The sequence below is a fragment of the Oncorhynchus nerka genome, unplaced genomic scaffold (genome assembly GCF_034236695.1).
Source record: "Oncorhynchus nerka isolate Pitt River unplaced genomic scaffold, Oner_Uvic_2.0 unplaced_scaffold_1721, whole genome shotgun sequence".
In the NCBI taxonomy this organism is placed as follows: Eukaryota; Metazoa; Chordata; class Actinopteri; order Salmoniformes; family Salmonidae; genus Oncorhynchus; species Oncorhynchus nerka.
This window is the reverse complement of record NW_027039599.1, coordinates 1-18,672: the sequence shown is the minus strand read 5'-3', so window position 1 is coordinate 18,672 and position 18,672 is coordinate 1. Positions and strand designations below refer to the sequence as shown.

The 18,672-nt window shown below is 44.6% G+C and overlaps 1 protein-coding gene across 1 annotated transcript; it reads right to left on the bottom strand.

The window, feature by feature from the left end:
- Positions 1-213: 213 nt before the first annotated feature.
- On the bottom strand, positions 214-18,242 carry LOC135568051 (MHC class II transactivator-like; the record flags this gene model as incomplete). The annotated part of the gene is made up of 10 exons (XM_065015075.1): positions 214-1,132; positions 2,662-2,745; positions 4,446-4,529; positions 5,681-5,764; positions 10,076-10,159; positions 10,265-10,345; positions 12,292-12,357; positions 13,104-13,283; positions 14,377-14,828; positions 16,002-18,242. Coding segments are annotated over 10 exons (3,432 nt in total), but the record flags the coding sequence as incomplete, so codon positions are not given.
- Positions 18,243-18,672: the final 430 nt, after the last annotated feature.

Below are 18,672 nucleotides of genomic sequence, written 5' to 3'. Positions count from 1 at the left end.
AACACAGAACAGTGGTGTCCAGGAACACAGAACAGTGGTGTCCAGGAACACAGAACAGTGGTGTCCAGGAACACAGAACAGTGGTGTCCAGGAACACAGAACAGTGGTGTCCAGGAACACAGAACAGTGGTGTCCAGGAACACAGAACAGTGGTGTCCAGGAACAGGGGTGTCAGGAACACAGTACAGTGGTGTCCAGGAACACAGAAACACAGAACAGTGGTGTCCAGGAACACAGAACAGTGGTGTCCAGGAACACAGAACAGTGGTGTCCAGGAACACAGAACAGTGGTGTCCAGGAACACAGAACACAGAACAGTGGTGTCCAGGAACACAGAACAGTGGTGTCCAGGAACACAGAACAGTGGTGTCCTGGAACACAGAAAATGTTTGTTTACATATATTTTAGAGGTTATTTATACAGAAAAAATGTGTTTAAACCCTGTATAAACTGTATTTATAATTATATTATATTATTTTAGGTTGACTATAATTCTATTACAAAATGTCTGATATCACATGTCATTTTCCTGCACAGTAAAGCCAGGATGATGCCTCTCCTGTCAATCATTCCAATTAGACTGGGCTTTGGGATTTCTCCCTGACCAAGATGGCTGCCATTTTCCACCCCATTCTGGAACTTTGAGGGTTTATGACATAGATCCCTTCTAGTCATTTAAGCTTCAGCTTCAAGGGAAAGTTTTTATAGGGCTTCACTCTAATCCTGCATGGTTGAACCTCAGAGACCATGTTCTGTTGTATATCATAATCCTGTTAGAACAATGTTCTAGAGTGGTTCTGTATTCCTAACCTTGCTGACAGTTCCAGAGCAGTTGTATATCATAATCCTGTTCTAGGAGTGACTGTATCCTCTGGGGTTCTGTTAGAACAACAGAACAATGTTCTAGAGCAGCTGTATCCTCTGGGGTTCTGTTAGAACAACATAACAATGTTCTAGAGCAGCTATATCCTCTGGGCTTCTGTTAGAACAACAGAACAATGTTCTAGAGCAGCTGTATCCTCTTGGGTTCTGTTAGAACAACATTAGAACAATGTTCTAGAGCAGCTGTATCCGTGGGTCCTGTTGTTGCAGTCTCTCTAACACTCCGTAGGGAATACACACATTCCACATCCTGGAGGAGAGAGCAGAGAGACAGAGAGACAGTAAGTAGAGGCTCAGTGAGCCCAGCCTTGCCATTGAGAAGGATAGACACAGGAAAACCTGGCTCCCTGTAGAGGAAAGGCTGTGCAACCACTGCACCACAGCAGAACCTGGCTCCCTGTAGAGGAAAGGCTGCATTTCCTGACTAAATGTCAAAAATATACAACAATTACAGAGTGTCATTTCCCCAAATGTGAATCCCTTATTCAAGGTTTCAAAGACTGTTACCCTGAAGGACACAGACCGTATTCAAGGTTTCAAAGACCTCTCTGATGAGGATAGGCTACCCGTCCTGTTGGGGGAGGACGCAGAGAGCCGTGGGTTGGCAGAGCACTACATTGCTATCGTTACCTGTGTGTGTATGTGTGTGTGTGTGTGTGCGTGTGTGTGTGTCGTTAATGGTAGGTGAGCTGTAAACTACGGTCTGTGTCCTTCAGGGTAACAGTCCTTTAAGAACAGGCCAGGAAGAGGTGTTAACACACACACACACACACACACACACACACACACACACACACACACACACACACACACACACACACACACACACACACACACACAAACACAGGTCAGGAAGAGGTGTGTGTGTTAACACCTCTTCCTGACCTGTTCTTAAAGGACTGTTACCCTGAAGGACACAGACCGTATTCAAGGTTTCAAAGACCTCTCTGATGAGGACAGGCTACCCGTCCTGTTGGGGGAGGACGCAGAGAGCTGTGGGTTGGCAGCGCACTACATTGCTGCCTGACATAAGATGAGGGACCGTGTCTGACAGACCCATCAACATGCACATGTCCTCTACTGTATGCTTATTGTTGAATGTGTTGGTTATTTTGACACTTGGTTATTTTGACACTTGGTCCAATAAAGCCCCTTGAATTGAAAAAAAAAAAAAGAGACGGAGAGAGATGGAGAGAGAGACAAAGAGAGAGAGGGGGAGGAGAGAGAGAGAGAGACAGAGAGAGAGAGACAGAGAGAGAGAGGGAGGAGAGAGAGAGAGAGACAGAGAGAGACAGAGAGAGAGTGAGTGAGAGAGAGGGAGGAGAGAGAGGGAGGAGAGAGGGAGGGAGGAGAGAGAGAGAGAGAGAGACAGAGAGAGAGGGAGGAGAGAGAGAGGGAGGAGAGAGAGAGACAGAGAGAGAGAGACAGAGAGAGGGATGAGAGCGAGAGAGAGAGAGAGAGAGAGAGAGAGAGAGAGAGAGAGCGGGAGGCGAGAGAGAGAGGAGGAGAGAGAGAGGGAGAGAGAGAGACAGAGACAGAGAGAGAGAGAGAGAGAGAGAGAGAGAGAGAGAGAGAGAGAGAGAGAGAGAGACGGAGAGAGAGAAAATACAATGAAATATTGTATTTTGAGCGAAACCATCTCTGATTCCATGTTTCCTTCTGTTCTACAGTGACTAGTCTTCCTCCTAGACGTTGTCGTGATTGTGTAATCGACTATTGATCAATGGGACTTCCTCCTCTATGTTATGGCGATGTGATTGTGTTCGATGAGTGTCCTACCCCAGACTCTTGATCCATGGACAGTCCCTCAGACTGGAAGTCAGACTCTGAGCTCCCAGGGCCGTGAAACTGTTGTACTTGACACTGCAGATGATAAACCACAGGGGGGGGAAACAGTGAGTCGGACTGTAGTAGTTGTGAACAGTAGTGTGGCGACTGATCCCATAGCAACAGGGGGTACTACATACACACTACCGTATCGATACTGCTGTGCTACTGCAGTCATGTTTCATGTTTCAGACTTACTGCCTTATTACTGCAGTCATGTTTTATAATTCAGACTTACGGCAGTAATGTTTTATAATTCAGACTTACTGCAGTAATGTTTTATGTTTCAGACTTACTGCCTTATTACTGCAGTAATGTTTTATAATTCAGATTTACTGCTGTAATGTGTTATAATTCAGACTTACTGCAGTAATGTTTTATAATTCAGACTTACTGCAGTAATGTTTTATGTTTCAGACTTACTGCCTTATTACTGCAGTAATGTTTTATAATTCAGCTTTACTGCTGTAATGTGTTATAATTCAGATTTACTGCAGTAATGTTTTATAATTCAGACTTACTGCTGTAATGTGTTATAATTCAGACTTACTGCAGTAATGTTTTATAATTCAGACTTACTGCAGTAATGTTTTATAATTCAGACTTACTGCTGTAATGTTTTATAATTCAGACTTACTGCTGTAATGTTTTATAATTCAGATTTACTGCAGTAATGTTTTATAATTCAGACTTACTGCTGTAATGTTTTATAATTCAGACTTACTGCTGTAATGTGTTATAATTCAGATTTACTGCAGTAATGTTTTATAATTCAGACTTACTGCTGTAATGTGTTATAATTCAGACTTACTGCAGTAATGTTTTATAATTCAGACTTACTGCTGTAATGTGTTATAATTCAGACTTACTGCAGTCATGTGTTATAATTCAGACTTACTGCAGTAATGTTTTATATTTCAGACTTACTGCTGTAATGTTTTATAATTCAGACTTACTGCAGTAATGTTTTATAATTCAGACTTACTGCTGTAATGTGTTATAATTCAGATTTACTGCAGTAATGTTTTATAATTCAGACTTACTGCAGTAATGTTTTATGTTTCAGACTTACTGCCTTATTACTGCAGTAATGTTTTATAATTCAGACTTACTGCTGTAATGTGTTATAATTCAGACTTACTGCAGTAATGTTTTATAATTCAGACTTACTGCAGTAATGTTTTATAATTCAGATTTACTGCAGTAATGTTTTATAATTCAGACTTACTGCAGTAATGTTTTATAATTCAGACTTACTGCAGTATAGTTTTATAATTCAGACTTACTGCAGTATAGTTTTATAATTCAGACTTACTGCCTTAATACTGCAGTAATGTTTTATAATTCAGACTTACTGCAGTAATGTTTTATGTTTCAGACTTACTGCTCTGCTACTGCAGTAATGTTTTATGTTTCAGACTTACTGCAGTATTGTTTTATAATTCAGACTTACTGCAGTAATGTTTTATGTTTCAGACTTACTGCTCTGCTACTGCAGTAATGTTTTTTGTTTCAGACTTACTGCTCTGCTACTGCAGTAATGTTTTATAATTCAGATTTACTGCAGTAATGTTTTATAATTCAGACTTACTGCAGTAATGTTTTATGTTTCAGACTTACTGCAGTAATGTTTTATAATTCAGACTTACTGCTGTAATGTGTTATAATTCAGATTTACTGCAGTAATGTTTTATAATTCAGACTTACTGCAGTAATGTTTTATAATTCAGACTTACTCCAGGTCACTGAGTGATGTCATCTGAGGTAAAACAGCAGCCAGACTCTCAGCACCCCCGTCAGATATCACATTACTGTACAGACTGGAGAATAGACTGGATTAGACCGTTCAGATTACAGACTGGAGAATAGACAGGATTAGACCATCAGATTACAGACTGGAGAATAGACAGGATTAGACCGTTCAGATTACAGACTGGAGACTAGACAGGATTAGACCATCAGATTACAGACTGGAGAATAGACAGGATTAGACCATCAGATTACAGACTGGAGAATAGACAGGATTAGACCATCAGATTACAGACTGGAGAATAGACAGGATTAGACCGTTCAGATTACAGACTGGAGACTAGACAGGATTAGACCATCAGATTACAGACTGGAGACTAGACAGGATTAGACCATCAGATTACAGACTGGAGACTAGACAGGATTAGACCATCAGATTACAGACTGGATAATAGACAGGATTAGACCATCAGATTACAGACTGGAGAATAGACAGGATTAGACCGTTCAGATTACAGACTGGACAATAGATTGGATTAGACCATCAGATTACAGACTGGAGAATAGACAGGATTAGACCATCAGATTACAGACTGGAGACTAGACAGGATTAGACCGTTCAGATTACAGACTGGAGACTACACTGGATTAGACCATCAGATTACAGACTGGAGACTAGACTGGATTAGACCATCAGATTACAGACTGGAGAATAGACAGGATTAGACCATCAGATTACAGACTGGAGAATAGACAGGATTAGACCATCAGATTACAGACTGGAGACTAGACAGGATTAGACCGTTCAGATTACAGACTGGAGACTACACTGGATTAGACCATCAGATTACAGACTGGAGACTAGACAGGATTAGACCATCAGATTACAGACTGGAGAATAGACAGGATTAGACCATCAGATTACAGACTGGAGAATAGACAGGATTAGACCATCAGATTACAGACTGGAGAATAGACAGGATTAGACCATCAGATTACAGACTGGACAATAGACCTGGATTAGACCATCAGATTACAGACTGGACAATAGATGGGATTAGACCATCAGATTACAGACTGGAGAATAGACAGGATTAGACCATCAGTTTACAGACTGGACAAAAGACAGTGTGTGTGTGTGTGTGTGTGTGTGTGTGTGTGTGTGTGTGTGTGTGTGTGTGTGTGTGTGTGTGTGTGTGTGTGTGTGTGTGTGTGTGTGTACCTGAGACAGTGTAGTGAGGGGAGGGTAGACAGAGCAGGAGCCAGACTCCCTATTCCCTGGTCTCCTATACAGTTCTGGGACAGACTGAGAGAAGAGAAGAGAAGAGAGGAGGGGAGGAAAGGAGGAGAAAGAGGAGAGGAGGAGAAAGAGGAGGAGGGGAGGAGAAAGGGGGAGGAGAGGAGGAGAAAGGAGAGGAGGAGAGGGAAGAGAAGAAGAGGGGAGGAGAAAGGAAAGAAGGGGAGGAGAGGAGGAGAAAGGAGAGAATGGGAGGAGAGGAGAGGAGGAGAAAGGAGAGAAGGGGAGGAGAAAGGAGAGAAGGGGAGGAGAAAGGAGAGAAGGGGTGGAGAGGAGGAGAAAGGAGAGACGGGGAGGAGAAAGGAGAGAAGGGGAGGAGAGAAGGGGAGGAGAGGAGGAGAAAGGAGAGAAGGGGAGGAGAGGAGAGGAGGGGAGGAGAAAGGAGAGAAGGGGAGGAGAGGAGAGGAGGAGAAAGGAGAGAAGGGGAGGAGAAAGGAGAGGAGAGGAGGAGAAAGGAGAGAAGGGGAGGAGAAAGGAGAGAAGGGGAGGAGAAAGGAGAGGAGGAGGGGAGAAAGGAGAGGAGGAGGGGAGAAAGGAGAGGAGGGAAGCGCAGAAGAGAGGAGGGGAGGAGAAAGGAGAGGGGAAAAGAAAGGAGGAGGGGTGGAGAGGAGGAGAGTGGGGAGACAGGAGGAGGGGCAGAGAGGAGGAGAGTGGGGAGAAAGGAGGAGGGGGAGGAGAGGAGGAGAGTGGGGAGAAAGGAGGAGGGGCGGAGAGGAGGAGAGTGGGGAGAAAGGAGGAGGGGCGGAGAGGAGGAGAGTGGGGAGAAAGGAGGAGGGGCGGAGAGGAGGAGAGTGGGGAGGAGAGGAAGACAGAGGAGAAAAGAAGAGAGGAGGGGAGAAGAAGAGAGGAGGCGAGGAGAAAGGAGAGGAGGGGAGAGGAGGAGAGACAATAAACATTGTTAACAAAAGCACAGTAACTGACTGAATGATAGCGCAGATAGATATTATCTAGGGCTGAGGTCACCAACCTTTTCTGGGTCATAATGACCCCAGAGATCTACAGATAGATATTATCTAGAGAGCTCAGTGATGAACAGGTTGATCTAGACTAGGGAGCTCAGTGACGGACAGGTTGATCTAGAGACTAGAGAGCTTAGTGATGAACAGGTTGATCTAGAGAGTAGAGAGCTCAGTGATTAACAGGTTGATCTAGAGAGTAGAGAGCTCAGTGATTAACAGGTTGATCTAGACAGTAGAGAGCTCAGTGATTAACAGGTTGATCTAGAGAGTAGAGAGCTCAGTGACGGACAGGTTGATCTAGAGAGTAGAGAGCTCAGTGACGGACAGGTTGATCTAGAGACAAGAGAGCTCAGTGATGAACAGGTTGATCTAGAGAGTAGAGAGCTCAGTGACGGACAGGTTGATCTAGAGAGTAGAGAGCTCAGTGATTAACAGGTTGATCTAGAGAGTAGAGAGCTCAGTGACGGACAGGTTGATCTAGAGAGTAGAGAGCTCAGTGATCAACAGGTTGATCTAGACAGTAGAGAGCTCAGTGATGAACAGGTTGATCTAGAGAGTAGAGAGCTCAGTGACGGACAGGTTGATCTAGAGAGTAGAGAGCTCAGTGATGAACAGGTTGATCTAGAGAGTAGAGAGCTCAGTGACGGACAGGTTGATCTAGAGAGTAGAGAGCTCAGTGACGGACAGGTTGATCTAGACAGTAGAGAGCTCAGTGATCAACAGGTTGATCTAGACAGTAGAGAGCTCAGTGATCAACAGGTTGATCTAGACAGTAGAGAGCTCAGTGATTAACAGGTTGATCTAGACAGTAGAGAGCTCAGTGATTAACAGGTTGATCTAGACAGTAGAGAGCTCAGTGATCAACAGGTTGATCTAGAGAGTAGAGAGCTCAGTGACGGACATGTTGATCTAGAGAGTAGAGAGCTCAGTGACGGACAGGTTGATCTAGAGAGTAGAGAGCTCAGTGACGGACAGGTTGATCTAGAGAGTAGAGTGCTCAGTGACGGACAGGTTGATCTAGAGAGTAGAGAGCTCAGTGACGGACAGGTTGATCTAGAGAGTAGAGAGCTCAGTGATGAACAGGTTGATCTAGACAGTAGAGAGCTCAGTGACTGACAGGTTGATCTATAGAGTAGAGAGCTCAGTGATGGACATGTTGATCTAGACAGTAGAGAGCTCAGTGACGAACAGGTTGATCTAGACTAGGGAGCTCAGTGATTAACAGGTTGATCTAGACAGTAGAGAGCTCAGTGATGAACAGGTTGATCTAGAGAGTAGATAGCTCAGTGATGGACAGGTTGATCTAGAGAGTAGAGAGCTCAGTGATGAACAGGTTGATCTAGAGAGTAGAGAGGTCAGTGACGGACAGGTTGATCTAGAGAGTAGAGAGCTCAGTGATGAACAGGTTGATCTAGACAGTAGAGAGCTCAGTGATGAACAGGTTGATCTAGAGAGTAGAGAGCTCAGTGACGGACAGGTTGATCTAGAGAGTAGAGAGTTCAGTGATGAACAGGTTGATCTAGAGAGTAGAGAGCTCAGTGACGGACAGGTTGATCTAGAGAGTAGAGAGCTCAGTGACGGACAGGTTGATCTAGACAGTAGAGAGCTCAGTGATCAACAGGTTGATCTAGACAGTAGAGAGCTCAGTGATCAACAGGTTGATCTAGACAGTAGAGAGCTCAGTGATTAACAGGTTGATCTAGACAGTAGAGAGCTCAGTGATTAGCAGGTTGATCTAGACAGTAGAGAGCTCAGTGATCAACAGGTTGATCTAGAGAGTAGAGAGCTCAGTGACGGACAGGTTGATCTAGAGAGTAGAGAGCTCAGTGACGGACAGGTTGATCTAGAGAGTAGAGAGCTCAGTGACGGACAGGTTGATCTAGAGAGTAGAGAGCTCAGTGACGGACAGGTTGATCTAGAGAGTAGAGAGCTCAGTGACGGACAGGTTGATCTAGAGAGTAGAGAGCTCAGTGACGGACAGGTTGATCTAGAGAGTAGAGAGCTCAGTGACGGACAGGTTGATCTAGAGAGTAGAGAGCTCAGTGATGAACAGGCTGATCTAGACAGTAGAGAGCTCAGTGACTGACAGGTTGATCTAGAGAGTAGAGAGCTCAGTGACGGACAGGTTGATCTAGAGAGTAGAGAGCTCAGTGATGAACAGGCTGATCTAGACAGTAGAGAGCTCAGTGACTGACAGGTTGATCTAGAGAGTAGAGAGCTCAGTGATGGACATGTTGATCTAGACAGTAGAGAGCTCAGTGACGAACAGGTTGATCTAGACTAGGGAGCTCAGTGATTAACAGGTTGATCTAGACAGTAGAGAGCTCAGTGATGAACAGGTTGATCTAGAGAGTAGAGAGCTCAGTGATGGACAGGTTGATCTAGAGAGTAGAGAGCTCAGTGATGAACAGGTTGAACTAGAGAGTAGAGAGCTCTGTGACGGACAGGTTGATCTAGAGAGTAGAGAGCTCAGTGACGGACAGGTTGATCTAGAGAGTAGAGAGCTCAGTGATGAACAGGTTGATCTAGAGAGTAGAGAGCTCAGTGACGTACAGGTTGATCTAGACAGTAGAGAGCTCAGTGATGGACAGGTTGATCTAGACAGTAGAGAGCTCAGTGACGGACAGGTTGATCTAGAGAGTAGAGAGCTCAGTGACGGACAGGTTGATCTAGAGAGTAGAGAGCTCAGTGACGGACAGGTTGATCTAGACTAGGGAGCTCAGTGATGGACAGGTGATCTAGAGAGTAGAGAGCTCAGTGACGGACAGTTTGATGGTTGATCTAGAGAGTAGAGAGCTCAGTGACGGACAGGTTGATGGTTGATCTAGAGACAAGAGAGCTCAGTGATGAACAGGTTGATCTAGACAGTAGAGAGCTCAGTGATGGACATGTTGATCTAGACAGTAGAGAGCTCAGTGATTAACAGGTTGATCTAGAGACAAGAGAGCTCAGTGATGAACAGGTTGATCTAGACAGTAGAGAGCTCAGTGACGGACAGGTTGATCTAGACTAGAGAGCTCAGTGACGAACAGGTTGATCTAGAGAGTAGAGAGCTCAGTGACGGACAGGTTGATCTAGAGAGTAGAGAGCTCAGTGGTGGACAGGTTGATCTAGAGAGTAGAGAGCTCAGTGACGGACAGGTTGATCTAGACAGTAGAGAGCTCAGTGACGAACAGGTTGATCTAGAGAGTAGAGAGCTCAGTGATGAACAGGTTGATCGAGAGAGTAGAGAGCTCAGTGACGGACAGGTTGATCTAGAGAGTAGAGAGCTCAGTGACGGACAGGTTGATCTAGATAGTAGAGAGCTCAGTGATGAACAAGTTGATCTAGAGACTAGAGAGCTCAGTGTGAGGTTTCTTACTTGATAATCTGCAGAGAGGAGAGAGACAGCACCGCTCCAGCCAGCCCCTCAGCCCCACTGTCCCCCAGTTTACTGTTCTCCAGACTGGGTGAGGGAGACAGAGAGATTAGGGAGACAGAGAGATTAGACCGACAGCGTAATAAAGTGAAAGCCGTTGTCCCGTGGTCCATCAGTAGAGCGATAACTTACTCCAGGTGATGTAGACTGTGCAGGGCCGGCAGCAGCTCCAGGAGTTTAGGGAACGCCAGAGGACCATTCACTGGCCCCAACCTGTACACACACACAAACACACTTTCTCAAACCAGTGGTAAGTCTTGGCTTATTACCTAGTCAAACAAATGATAACTCTTGACTTATTACCTAGTCAGAGTGGTAACTCGTGACTTATTACCTAGTCAGAGTGGTAACTCTTGACTTATTACCCAGTCAGAGTGGTAACTCTTGGCTTATTACCTAGTCAGAGTGGTAACTCTTGGCTTATTACCTAGTCAGAGTGGTAACTCTTGGCTTATTACCCAGTCAGAGTGGTAACTCTTGACTTATTACCTAGTCAAACCAGTGGTAACTCTTGACTTATTACCTAGTCAGAGTGGTAACTCTTGACTTATTACCCAGTCAGAGTGGTAACTCTTGACTTATTACCTAGTCAGAGTGGTAACTCTTGGCTTATTACCTAGTCAGAGTGGTACCTCTTGACTTATTACCTAGTCAGAGTGGTAACTCTTGACTTATTACCTAGTCAAACCAGTGGTAACTCTTGACTTATTACCTAGTCAAACCAGTGGTAACTCTTGACTTATTACCTAGTCAAACCAGTGGTAACTCTTGACTTATTACCTAGTCAAACCAGTGGTAACTCTTGACTTATTACCTAGTCAGAGTGGTAACTCTTGACTTATTACCTAGTCAAACCAGTGATAACTCTTGACTTATTACCTAGTCAAACTAGTGATAACTTGACTTATTACCCAGTCAGAGTGGTAACTCTTGACTTATTACCCAGTCAGAGTGGTAACTCTTGACTTATTACCTAGTCAAACCAGTGGTAACTCTTGACTTATTACCTAGTCAAACCAGTGGTAACTCTTGACTTATTACCTAGCCAAACCAGTGGTAACTCTTGACTTATTACCTAGTCAGAGTGGTAACTCTTGGCTTATTACCTAGTCAGAGTGGTAACTCTTGACTTATTACCTAGTCAGCGTGGTAACTCTTGACTTATTACCTAGTCAAACCAGTGGTAACTCTTGACTTATTACCTAGTCAGAGTGGTAACTCTTGACTTATTACCCAGTCAGAGTGGTAACTCTTGACTTATTACCTAGTCAAACCAGTGGTAACTCTTGGCTTATTACCCAGTCAGAGTGCTAACTCTTGACTTATTACCTAGTCAGAGTGGTAACTCTTGGCTTATTACCTAGTCAGAGTGGTAACTCTTGACTTATTACCTAGTCAAACCAGTGGTAACTCTTGACTTATTACCTAGTCAGAGTGGTAACTCTTGACTTATTACCTAGTCAGAGCAGTAACTCTTGACTTATTACCTAGTCAGAGTGGTAACTCTTGACTTATTACCTAGTCAGAGTGGTAACTCTTGACTTATTACCTAGTCAAATCAAAGTGTGTTGACTTATTACCTAGTCAAATCAAAGTGTATTGACTTATTACCTAGTCAAATCAAAGTGTATTGACTTATTACCTAGTCAAATCAAAGTGTATTGACTTATTACCTAGTCAAAGTGTATTGACTTATTACCTAGTCAAATCAAAGTGTATTGACTTATTACCTAGTCAAAGTGTATTGACTTATTACCTAGTCAAATCAAAGTGTATTGACTTATTACCTAGTCAAATCAAAGTGTATTGACTTATTACCTAGTCAAATTAAAGTGTGTTGACTTATTACCTAGTCAAATCAAAGTGTATTGACTTATTACCTAGTCAAATCAAAGTGTATTGACTTATTACCTAGTCAAATCAAAGTGTATTGACTTATTACCTAGTCAAATCAAAGTGTATTGACTTATTACCTAGTCAAATCAAAGTGTATTGACTTATTACCTAGTCAAATCAAAGTGTATTGACTTATTACCTAGTCAAATCAAAGTGTATTGACTTATTACCTAGTCAAATCAAAGTGTATTGACTTATTACCTAGTCAAATCAAAGTGTATTGACTTATTACCTAGTGATAGTGGTTGAATAATGATACTCACTCAAACTCCAGCTTGTGAAGATCTCTGACTGCCGGTAGACCCTCCCCCAGGACACCATCTGATTGGCTGAAACGATGACGGACACATCACAACGGCTTTGAACATACCAGTATGTATGCATATATATATATATATGTATATGTGTGTATTGTAGATGGCTGTAACAAGAGCTGGGCAGGTTACTGTCTACTGTATTGTATTGTAGATGGTGTGTGTGTGTGTGTGTGTGTGTGTGTGTGTGTGTGTGTGTGTGTGTGTGTGTGTGTGTGTGTGTGGTTGTGTGTGTGTGTGTGTGTGTGTGTGTGTGTGTGTGTGTGTGTGTGCGTGCGTGCGAGTGTGTGTGTGTGTGTGTGTGTGTGTGTGTGTGTGTGTGTGGTTGTGTGTGTGTGTGCGAGTGTGTGTGTGTGTGTGTGTGTGTGTGTGTGTGTGTGTGTGTGTGTGTGTGGTTGTGTGTGTGTGGTTGTGTGTGTGTGTGTGTGTGTGTGTGTGTGTGTGTGTGTGTTGTGTGTGTGTGTGTGGTTGTGTGTGTGTGTGTGTGTGTGTGTGTGTGTGTGCGTGTGTGTGTGTGTGCGTGCGTGCGAGTGTGTGTGTGTGTGTGTGTGTGTGTGTGTGTGTGTGTGTGTGTGTGTGTGTGTGTGTGTGTGTGTGTGTGTGTGTGTGTGTGTGTGTGTGTGTGTGTGTGTGTGTGTGTGTGTGTGTGTGTGTGTGTGTGTGTGTGTGTGTGTGTGTGTGTGTGCGTGCGTGCGTGCGTGCGTGCGTGCGTGCGAGTGTGTGTGTGTGTGTGTGTGTGTGTGTGTGCTGTATTGGCGTACCTCTCAGACAGTCTCCTGCCTGTGTGTATGTTGACCAGTGTGGACAGGTGTTGGACGTGGGACACCTGTGTGGCTCTGAAAGGGTTAAGGGTCAACTTGGACACAGTCGCTTTCAGAAGCTCCTCCTCCCCACTCTGCTCTAGCTCCTCCCACAGAGTGATGGTGTCAGCGATACACGCCCTGGGACGGACACACACACACGCTAGAGTCATGTTCAAAACACACAGATCAGAAAACTAAATGTGCATGACAAATTTCTACATACAGTAGAGTGAGAACATCAGATCTATACTTTTCTAGATCTATACTGTAACAGATCTGTACTGTTCTAGATATATGCTGTTATAGATCTATACTGTAACAGATCTATACTGTTCTAGATATATGCTGTTCTAGATCTATACTGTAACAGATCTATACTGTTCTAGATATATACTGTTCTAGATCTATACTGTTCTAGATCTATACTGTAACAGATCTATACTGTTCTAGATCTATACTGTAACAGATCTATACTGTTCTAGATCTATACTGTAACAGATCTATACTGTTCTAGATATATACTGTTCTCTATATATACTGTTCTAGATCTATATTGTTTTAGATCTATACTGTTCTAGTTCTATACTGTAACAGATCTATAATGCTCTAGATATATACTGTAACAGATCTATACTTTTCTAGATACATACTGTAACAGATCTATACTGTTCTAGATATATACTGTAACAGATCTATACTGTTCTAGATATATAATGTAACAGATCTGTTCTAGATAGATACTGTAACAGATCTATACTGTAACATATCTATACTGTTCTAGATATATACTGTAACAGATCTATACTGTTCTAGATATATACTGTAACAGATCTATACTGTTCTAGATCTATACTGTAACATATCTACACTGTAACAGATCTATACTGTTTTAGATATATACTGTAACAGATCTATACTGTTCTAGATATACTGTAACAGATATATACTGTTCTAGATATATACTGTAACAGATCTGTACTGTTCTAGATATATACTGTAACGGATCTATACTGTAATGATCTATACTGTTCTATATCTATACTGTAACAGATCTGTACTGTTCTAGATCTATACTGTTCTAGATCTATACTGTTCTAGATATACAATGTAACAGATCTATACTGTAACAGATCTATACTGTAACAGATCTATACGGTAACAGATCTATACTGTTCTAGATATACACTGTAACAGATCTGTAGCAGGTCTATCAGTGTAACAGTGCCAGTACCTGTATGAGTGTATGTTGTTGAGACCCGTCAGTAGTTTTAATCCTGTCATCCTCAGTCCTGTGTCCTCCAGCCCCAGACAGAACCTCCTCCTCAGCGTTCTACACTGGTCCAAAAGTTTCCACACTACGAAGGCGTCGGCGGGGCACAGCGGAATCCCTTGGAACGACAGGACCTCGGGAAGGTTCCGTACCAGGTGCCTGACCAAGCGGACGTCGCCCGTCTCGTAAACGCAGTGACACGCCTCCAGGAGCCGAGCGGGGCTCAGGTCGCCATGGTGAAGGTTCTCCAGGTGTGATATCACAGCGGCTCGCTTGGCCGCCACCACTTTCATGGCACCGGTATCCAGGGTGGCCAGATCCCGGAGTTCCACATTGTTCCGGAAAAGCAGCCCGACAGCGAATCGCTGAGCAAGGTCCAGACACTCTCCCTGAGGCCGTCGCCTCCCCCTGGGCTGCAGAGTAGAGTAGAGTCGAGTAGAGTAGAGTAGAGTAGAGTAGAACAGAGTAGAGTAGAACAGAGTAGAATAGAATAGAACAGAGTCGAGTAGAATAGAGTAGAGTAGAACAGAGTAGAATAGAGTAGAGTAGAGTAGAGTAGAGTAGAACAGAGTAGAATAGAGTAGAACAGAGACGAGTAGAATAGAGTAGAGTAGAACAGAGTAGAGTAGAACAGAGTAGAGTAGAGTAGAACAGAGTAGAGTAGAACAGAGTAGAGTAGAACAGAGTAGAACAGAATAGAGTAGAACAGAGTAGAGTAGAATAGAATAGAGTAGAATAGAGTAGAGTAGAATAGTGTAGAACAGAGTAGAATAGAACAGAGTAGAGTAGAATAGAGTAGAACAGAGTAGAGTAGAACAGAGTAGAACAGAGTAGAATAGAGTAGAATAGAGTAGAGTAGAATAGTGTAGAACAGAATAGAGTAGAACAGAGTAGAGTAGAATAGAGTAGAACAGAGTAGAGTAGAACATAGTAGAGTATAATATAGTAGAGTAGAGTAGAACAGAGTAGAGTAGAACAGAGTAGAGTAGAATAGAGTAGAGTAGAGTAGAACAGAGTAGAGTAGAACAGAGTAGAGTAGAACATAGTAGAGTAGAACAGAGTAGAGTAAAACAGAGTAGAATAGAGTAAAACAGAGTAGAATAGAGTAGAACAGAGTAGAGTAGAATAGAGTAGAACAGAATAGAGTAGAACAGAGTAGAGTAGAACAGAGTAGAGTAGAATAGAGTAGAGTAGAATATAGTAGAACAAAGTAGAGTAGAATAGAGTAGAACAAAGTAGAGTAGAATAGAGTAGAACAAAGTAGAGTAGAGTAGAGTAGAATAGAGTAGAGTAGAACAGAGTAGAGTAGAACAGAATAGAGTAGAGTAGAGCAGAACAGAGTAGAGTAGAACAGAGTAGAGTAGAACAGGAGTACATTGACACGTTAGTCATTTGGCAGACACTCTTATCCAGAGCCACTTCCTGTCAGTACATTCATCTTCGGGAAGCTGTGAGGGACAACCACATATCACAGACATAGAAAGGAACCATTTCCCTCAATAACCAGCAGAGTCCGAGCTAGAAGGAGGTGCTGGTTCAGGTCATAGTCTACAGAGGGACATATGGATAGAAAACAGTCATTCTACCTGTGGTAGTATCTGGGCCAGCAGAGCGCGGTCAGACACACAGCTGGAGACGGACAGGTGGGCCCCGCCCAGGAAGCTTTGCAGGAAAGGGTGGGCCCAGGACAGGATCTTGTCGGAACTCACGCCGCCACCGCCACCATCTCTGCCCTGCTCCCCCCTCAGCCAGTGAGAATGGACCAGTCCAGTCCTCAGGCCAAACAACCGCAGCTTGACACAGACGGTATTGTCCAGAGTCAGGGTCAGGAGAGATGAATGACCTTTAACCCCCTGCCAAGCCAGACCGCTCAACTCTGACAGAACACACATGTTCTCTTCCTCTCTCTCTTCCTCTCCCTCCTCCCTCTCTCTCTCTTCCTCCTCCCTCTCTCTCTCTTCCTCTCCCTCCTCCCTCTCTCTCTCTTCCTCTCCCTCCTCCTCCCTCTCGCTCTCTTCCTCTCCCTCCTCCCTCTCTCTCTCTTCCTCCTCCCTCATCTCCTCTCTCTCTTTCTCTCCCTCCTCCCTCTCTCTCTCTTCCTCTCCCTCCTCCCTCTCTCTCTCTTCCTCCTCCCTCTTCTCCTCTCTCTCTTCCTCTCCCTCCTCCCTCTCTCTCTCTTCCTCTCCCTCCTCCCTCTCTCTCTCTTCCTCCTCCCTCTTCTCCTCTCTCTCTTCCTCTCCCTCCTCCCTCTCTCTCTCTTCCTCCTCCCTCTTCTCCTCTCTCTCTTTCTCTCCATCCTCCCTCTCTCTCTCTTCCTCCTCCCTCTTCTCCCCTCTCTCCCTCTCTTCCTCCTCTCTCGTCTCTATCCTCCTCTTCTCGTCTTCTAATTGAATTTGGGATTGAGTGTGAGAGCGAGTGCGGATGTGTGTTCGTGTCCAGTTGCGTGTGTGTTTCCGGGTGTGTTTTTGACTGTGTTTAAGGGTGTGAGTGTGTGCCTGGGTTTGAGTTTGGGGTAGGGTTTGACAGTGTGTGTGTTTCAGGGTGTGTTTTTGACTGTGGGTGTGAGTGTGTGCCTGGGTTTGAGTTTGGGGTAGGGTTTGACAGTGTGTCTGTTTAAGGACGTGTTTTTGACTGTGTTTAAGGGTGTGAGTGTGTGCCTGGGTTGGAGTTTGGGGTAGGGTTTGACCGTGTGTGTGTTTCAGGGTGTGTTTTTGACTGTGTTTAAGGGTGTGAGTGTGTGCCTGGGTTGGAGTTTGGGGTAGGGTTTGACAGCGTGTGCATTTCCGGGTGTGTCGTCTCATCTTTAGTAGCAACACCCTGTAACACAGTCCAGTCAGCGTGGAGGGGAGTGGCTCTGAAACATCCCAGTGTTCTAGAAGCAGACAGACCATGTGACACAGAGCTGGGTTCCAACACACAGACAGAAGGTACGGCTGGCTGTGGAGCCTGGTGAGGGCTAGGACTGGGACTGGGACTGGGACTGGGACTGGGACTGAGGTTGGGACTGGGACTAGGACTGAGGCTGAGGCTGAGGCTGGGACTGGGACTGAGTCTGGGACTGATGTTGGGACTGGGACTGAGGCTGAGGTTGGGACTGAGGCTGGCACTGGGACTGGGACTGAGACTGAGACTGAGACTGGGACTGAGACTGAGACTGAGACTGGGAATGGGACTGGGACTGAGACTGGTGCTAGGACTGAGGTTGGGACTGGGACTGGGGCTGGTGCTAGGACTGAGGTTGGGACTGGGATTGAGTCTAGGACTGAGGTTGGGGCCTCTAGGGACTGTCCAGAGAAGTATTGTCCCAGGTATCTCTCGATGTCCGGAGGGGAGAAGCCAGAGAGTTCCAGGAGGCTGTCAGCCCGTCTCAGCAGCCCACTGACGGTGCCTCGTGGTCGGGCAGAGAGGAGCAGAGAGCAGCCTGGTAGCAGCTTCCTCTGGAGCAGACCTGAGAACAGCTGTCTAACGCTGTAGTTCTCCCCTTCACTGTCATCCGCTGGAGACTGAAGCAGGCCCTCCAAGTCACGCACCACCTCGAAGCCATCGAATATCACCAGCACACGCTCCGGGACAGAGAGGACCTGACTGAAGACATCCCGTGGGTGGGGGCAGGAGAGGTGTAGGAGGAGGGACCGAAGGCTATAGGTCGGCTCAGGGGGGAGGGTCAGAGCCTTACCGTCCAGTAAGAACACAAAGTCAAACTGAGGCAGGAGGCCGTCGGACCAATCAACGCAGAGCTTCTTGATGAGCGTGCTTTTGCCCATGCCGGCGTTGCCTAGCAACACGATGGAACGTTTGGGTTTCGCCCCGGGGGAGCTCTCAAACACCTGACGACAAACACAGACAATAAATACATTCATTATTAATTACACTTATTATTATTATTTATAATTATTATTATTATTAATAAATTGCACTTTTATTATTATTATTATTTATTATTATTATTATTATTAATTCATTAATTACACTTTTCCTGACAGACAGAATCATAAATAGAGGAAGAAAAACATGGTGACGTAACGACAGCCCGTAGACTAAATACTAATAGTGTCTCTCTGTAGGTGATGACGTGATGACGTCTCTCTGTAGGTGATGACGACAGCCTGTAGACTAGCCTGTAGGTGATGACTAGTGTCTCTGTAGGTGATGACGTAAACAGCCTGTACTAAATACTAATAGTGTCTCTGTAGGTGATGACGTAACGACAGCCTGTAGACTAAATACTAATAGTGTCTCTGTAGGTGATGACGTACA